The 6,576-nt window shown below is 31.9% G+C and overlaps 1 protein-coding gene across 1 annotated transcript; it reads right to left on the bottom strand.

The window, feature by feature from the left end:
* Window positions 1-280: 280 nt before the first annotated feature.
* Window positions 281-5,928, bottom strand: LOC145831492 (damage-control phosphatase 1-like). The gene is made up of 9 exons (XM_082938766.1): window positions 5,851-5,928; window positions 5,471-5,576; window positions 5,053-5,192; window positions 4,659-4,754; window positions 3,489-3,648; window positions 2,357-2,530; window positions 1,866-2,095; window positions 1,350-1,560; window positions 281-988 (listed from the first exon to the last, which is right to left on the bottom strand). The coding sequence occupies exons 1-9, from the start codon at window positions 5,895-5,897 to the stop codon at window positions 821-823; spliced, it is 1,332 nt and encodes a 443-aa protein (XP_082794892.1). The 5' UTR covers window positions 5,898-5,928; the 3' UTR covers window positions 281-820.
* Window positions 5,929-6,576: the final 648 nt, after the last annotated feature.

Raw genomic sequence — 6,576 nt, 5'->3', positions numbered from 1 at the left:
TTATCAAAACTAACCTCTCTTTTATTGTGATTATCAAAAACTTCTCTTTGTTGGCAATTCGCGTTCAAAATAAAACATGTTTAACAAAATTGGTCGTCTAAGCTTTACTTATTTACAGACCATAAAGTGAGTGTAGTGATACTTGTTACTGAAAGGTTTGTTTAAATAATAATTACCTGTCAAACAGATTGGTTTTTTTAATCATTAAACGCTTACGTTTTATGGTTTAATTTCTACCCATAATTACGTTTATACATGTAGTTTTTTATAGTTCTAGAAATAAAATAAAAATAACAGTTTATTTAACGACAAAAATCAATAAAAACTTCAAAAAGTAAGAACAGAAAAATTCACTAGACAGTTTCTGGCAAGTTTGAACTTACACAACAAAAGAACTACATTTTACAGCTTTCAAGCTTAAACAGGTGTGAAATGAAAAACTACAAAAATAGAACAAAATCATTTTAAACAGTTTAACTGTTAATTGTATCAGCTCAAAAGAATACTAATTTTTTACCGATAATCAAACAAACTTTATAAAAACTATCAAGTAATAAGAGATGTACAGGAGTATTCAAACTATACTTGTAAATTTAACCAAAAGACGATAAAAAACTAAAAACTATTTTACAAATGATATATATTTGAAAGAAAACAAGATTAATAAAAATCTTAAACTTGAAGAAATACAGCAAACTGATTTTTTTAAACAAACTTTAATTGAATGTGTAAACAGAACAAAGATAACAAATTGAAGAAAGAAAATGGAAGAACTCTAGGTAGTTTTTTTTAAACAAAATCAACGGAACTTTTCTCCTTCCTACGAGGAGATCAGCGATTGGATGAGGCCGTACTTGCCGGTGATCTTCCAATCAGAATCCTCCTTCTGGCACTCCTCCGCCTGCCCCTTCTTCAGACCGACGACCACGTCCGCCTTCACCGTCCTCAGGCTCACTAGCGCCGGCGCGGGCCTGAAACCCATCAGCGCCTGAAATAAAATAAAGAAATCGTTGCTTGTGACAATTTGGTTTGATAAGAATTTTACACATGTTTTTGAAATAACATTTGCAACTTAATATAAATATTTTTTAGTTTTTTCTTAAGTTAAAGCTTTTCGAATCTACTTAATTCTTTTTCAGAAGTTAAATAAAATGTAAAAAAAAAATCGAATATTGATAATTTTTTTCAATTGTATTAATTATGACGTAGGTATACAAAGCTATAAGAAACATGCTAGTCAAAGAAAAATTATTAATAAAAAATGTACTGTTAGTAGGGCTGTAAAATTTTCAAATTATAACAAAAAAGACAAAGAAAAGTTTATTTAGAAAGTCAGTTTTTTTACCGACCTGCTCGAAGGTGGCGGTGTACTCCCAGTTGAGGTCGCCCACCAGTTTCCTGTAGTTCAGGTCGCCCTTGAAAACCACCAGGGAGGATTCGGTGCGCAGCTGCTGGTACAGCTCGGGGGTGTGGTCCTTCATTTCGTGGAAGGGTCGGCCCAACGAGTAGAAGCGGATGAGCTTCTGGTCACTTTCCATTCTCATCTGCCCGCTGTCGAACCTGATAATTGAGTGTTTGTTAAAAAAATACAGTTGTTCTTTTTTTATCAATTTACTCGTTTTTGTTTTCAAAATGTCACATTATTGTCACATAAAGATCAAGTGACTTATAGACTTGTCGAGGTAGTAAAATATAAATAGTTTTAAAGCAAGTAAAAACAAATACAATTAAAGTCAAACCATGAACGTCTTTTGTGATAAAGCTGTTGAACTTTATGGTATATAAAACATATTAACTAGTCAAACAACATACTATTATCAAATTAATATTTTAGCAAGTCAAATAAGGTACTTATATTTCCAAACCTGTTTTTGAAGCGGTTGATGCACTCTGTGACGTCATCGTTCTTCCACGTGGACAGCAGGTCGTACAGCTTGGTCAGGTCGCCGGGTATGACGTCGCTGACGTACCACGGGATGGCCTTGGGCTGGAAGACGACCTCGTCGGCGACGCGGGTGGAAAGGAGGAACTCGGCGAACACAAGGTCGGTGAAGAACTCGACTCCGGCGTTGTCCAGCACAATGTCGATGCGCACCTGGTGCAAATGATTAATGTTTTCCATGTGGTTTGAATTAAAGCGTATGTTTTTAAAGCATAATGGTGTGTTACTCGGGTTCGATTGCTTGAAACGAGTACACACTTTAAAGGTATGTTTTGTATTGATTTCTTTAGTTTTGACAATTATTAACTTCAGGGTCTAAAAACTTTAAAAAAAATTTAATATAATCTTTTGTCTACCTACTTTTAATTTTTAGTAATTTCGAGTATAAAGTTTACAAAGCAGCCTGCAAGCTACCTTTCCTGTAATTTTGTTCCTGCGAGCTTGCAAGTACTCCCACACGTCTTTCGATTGGTCGGCGAGGATGAACGACTTGAGCCTGGTGACGCTCTCGTGGGGGTTCACCCTGACCGACTCGTCCGACGAGCCGAGGCTCAGCGACAAATCGCTCTTGTTCGCCCACAGCGACATCTGAAAATGTTTGGTGATAATTAAGAATAACTGAAAAAATAATCTTTAGCTTGAGTGCTTACTTTGAACACAGCTCAAAAGAGTTTACCAACCGGATTAACGTACTTAACAGTGCAAAAATGCATTTCGAAAACATAGTTTGTTTGTTTAAAAATTTCTTCTAAACAGGAAGTGCATGATTAAAAAGTGCAAACTTTTGTTTACTTAGTTGCATTAGTTTTTCAACGGCGTCGTAGTTTGTTTTAAAGTGTAAAGTAAGATGTGCGCATTAAATAAAAAATTACTATACTCTATATATTAGTAAAGTTTTAGAGTAGTAGATTATAACTTTTGTAATACATCTAAACGTAGATTTGTTGATTTTTTTATTTTGTTGAAGTTTTTACTAATTTTTATACTTATTAGTCTTTATATATTAAACATAATCTTTGTGATCTAAATATACTTTAAACAACTGTTTTTAAATCCAATATTTTTTAAAGGAAGTTGTTGAATAAAACTTATTGAAAATTTTTAACATTTAAATAAAATTGAATCCAGCAAGTTAGAATATTTTTGATAAATATGAATTCATAAAAACATTAAACAAGCAATGATGCTTATTTATTTAATGTTCACAAACTTGCAAGAAAAAATAGCCAAGAAACAAAATTGTGTTTCAAATAAATAATTGTTTTTAATATAAAATTTAATTCACTTGGTTCTATTAGTTTTAGCAGAGCATAATTATTGCTGCATTTTACTGCATATTGTATTATATCTTCTTAATAGTAAACTTAAATTTAATTGTTGTAAAATGAAACATCTTCAATATATAATTTACTTTTCTATGCATTAACATTTGTTGATTAAGTAACAATTTATTAATCTTTATAGGTTGAATTATTTTGGTAAAAACCATTTAAAAAAAACCTTAAACAAGCTCAAAGCTTATAATTACTTATTTAAATTCACAAACTTGCAAGAAAACGAGGAAAAGTTCACGGAGTTCATCTTCGCTCAGCTTCTCCTTGCAAACTTTGATGAGGTAAGCTGACAGCTCTTCAACTGCGGGTCGGGCAGCATTGTAAGCGTCTTCCTTCATACAGCTGAACGGGTCGAAATTTTTCATGTAGGTGCTGTAAATTAAAAAGAAAACTTCAATATTTGATTGTTCCTATTTGTTATACTTAACAGTTATTTATAAACAGTTATTTATTAAAGTTTTCTAAATGTTTTTTTTTGTAACAGGCTCTTTACAAAATAAAATTAAATAAAACTTTGCTTGTGCAGGCGTACTGTAGCTACAAGTTTAGTGTTCTTCTATAAATAAAAAAACACTTTAGTTTTGTATTCAAAGGTTCAAATAGTGGCTACTCATAGAAACTTATGTGATTCGTCATTTATTTGCTAATTAGCCGACGGATAACGTGATATATGAAAAGCACAACAGCCAAATCAGACTTAGATAACCCTTGCATAAACTTTTGTACGTGACGCAGAAACTTGATGTGATTGGTCGTGGTGTAGGAGTGAACAGTTTAAAATAACTAACGCTTCTACGCTACTTGTTTAATCAAGGGTTTCGAAACTTTATGGTTTAATTTTAAATGCTGCAGTCTGCAATACTGACCACTGCCCTTACAATTACTGTTACGTAAAAAACAAGGCTAAATGTGATACAAAGAATTTTTTAAAATTAACCTTATAGTTTTTATTTAAACGACTGACAGAAAAACGTTACAAAGCAATACTTTAATTTTTTTTCTTAAAATTACATTTAAAATTCGAGCGAACAAAAGTTAAAATATTAGCAAATATAATCTGCTCTGTAGGCAACTGAGGTGTAGGAGTGAGTAATTAAAAATAACTAACACTTGTACCTTACTTGTTTAATTAAGGATTTCGAAGTTTTATGATTTAACTTTAAATGCTGCAATATGCAATACTGACCACTGTCCTTACAATTACTGTTACGTAAAAACAAGGCCAATTATGATAAGAGGAAGTTTTACAAAAGCAAATTTAAACCAGTATATTCTATCGATTATCAGCAAAGCGTTTAAAATATAATTAAGTGTTTTTTTTTCTTAAAGTTACAGTAAATTGTTTTGAAACGATCAAAAATCAACATACTAACAAAACGAACCTGCTATGTAGGCAACTGTACACATATCTGTACATGTAGCTCTCCACGTAATACCAGGGTGCTTTGAACCAGGTTGGTTTCTCTCCCAATTCCTCGCTGTAACAAACACAGTAGGTGTTACAAAATTAAAGTACCTTAAAATAGTTAAACGCATAAACTGCATGTTAAAATAATTTTGACTGCAACGTTTTGTTTAACCTTATACAACATACGTTTCTGCTGAAAGTTTTATGTTTAGTGTTTACGTATCTTTTAAATAAGTTTAGTTTTTGTATCCAAATCTTTTTCAATAAACTTTCAAAGATATTTCAATACTTATACAAAAAAGTTGTTTTGCCTAAATATTTTTCTGTAGGTTTTCACTCTAAAGTGTTAATCAGCAGCTTAAACAAACGTATGATGCTTGAAGAGGTTCTTCCAGTCTTCTGCATCGACGAAATCATCCTTCAGCTCCTCCAGGCACTCATCATTCATCAACCTCTTCCTCAGCTCGGTCAGCTTTTCCACCACTTCTTCACAGTCCTGCACTCCTTGCTGCAAGTATTAAAAAAAAAACAATTAAACTTGCTTGTCTAAACTCCAACGAGTGAAACACTCTATCTTATCAATTTTTAAAGTATCAACTACGAAAATACTTTGTTTAAACACATTTTGAAGAGGTGGTACCAAAAAAGTTTAAAAAGTAAATTATTTTTTATTAAAACAAAACGCTATACGTAAATCAATCAGCAACCTATACACCAACAACACTTTTATGTTAGTATGTAAAAAAAGAGGCTAAACACAAATTTCAATCAAACGATTTAACTCACCTGTCCGTGCATGTTTCTCATGTTAACCGCTTCCGCCTGGCAAGAATCGATTATTTTGCCCATGATGTCAGGCAGCCTCTTGCCAATCGTCGTGAAGGCGAACGTGCTGAAAAATAAAATTATTTTAGTTGGCAGTGAATACAGAATTGTTTGCGTTTCAGTTTGATTTTGGATTAAATTTTAAGGAAGTTGTAATCCTTTTAAATATCTTTACTTTAACTTTATTGGTTTTTTCAAACGCATAAGAATTTTAAAATTCTTACAAACCGTGGTTTGATTATAAAGTTTTTTTTTTAACTTGGAAGTAATTAAACTGTTTTTTGTTTCACAAAATATCAAATCTATGTAAAACTTGTTAAAATACATTTATAAAAACTCACTCTTTCTGAAGTGCACTGTAAGGTTTCGGCGGTGTTTGTGTCTTCATCTTGTATTTTATGATAAGTAAATTACTAAAAATATCTGAAAAATTTTTTTTAAAGGTTATTGATTAAACAAATAGCTAGGTGTTTACTCTTAATTAAAAATGCTTTAAATTTAGAATGAATTATCCACGTATGAAGGTCACAAAAAGATAAAACTGTTTAATTATTTAAAACAAAATTTATTTTAACATTTAACAGTTATGTTGAAATTTTAAGCAAACATTTTTAGTCTGGCTGTTACGAGCCTTTTTGTAACACAATGTGCGATGGATATAAACTTTGGTCTAAAATAAACATTTAAAAAAAAGTAAACTTTACTGACTAGACTCTGGCGAGACAAACTAAAAACAAATACAGTTGGTTTAACTTTAAAACACATCTAAAACACAAAAAAAAACTGCTACTAATTCAGTTATTCAAACAATCAGATACTAAAGCAGACTAATCATCAAAACTCAAACTCAATTGTTTTTATGAGCACCCATCTGCCTCATGATTGCTCGCCGCTGCGTAGGTGTGTCTTGTGCATTTCGTTTGCTGCAACTTCGTCTGCTGTCTGACTTATACGGAGCAATCAACAAATTCCACAACAACAACCGCCTATTTCAGCCAGTCTAATAAACACTGCAAGTATATGCTGCAAATTGTCCAATATTTATTATGCATCTTAAACGCATGCTT

Source organism: Thalia democratica, chromosome 3 (assembly GCF_965202585.1).
Source record: "Thalia democratica chromosome 3, ktThaDemo2.hap1.1, whole genome shotgun sequence".
NCBI lineage: Eukaryota > Metazoa > Chordata > Thaliacea > Salpida > Salpidae > Thalia > Thalia democratica.
The sequence above is the reverse complement of the archived record's forward strand: the minus strand, read 5'-3'. Positions and strand labels throughout refer to the sequence as shown.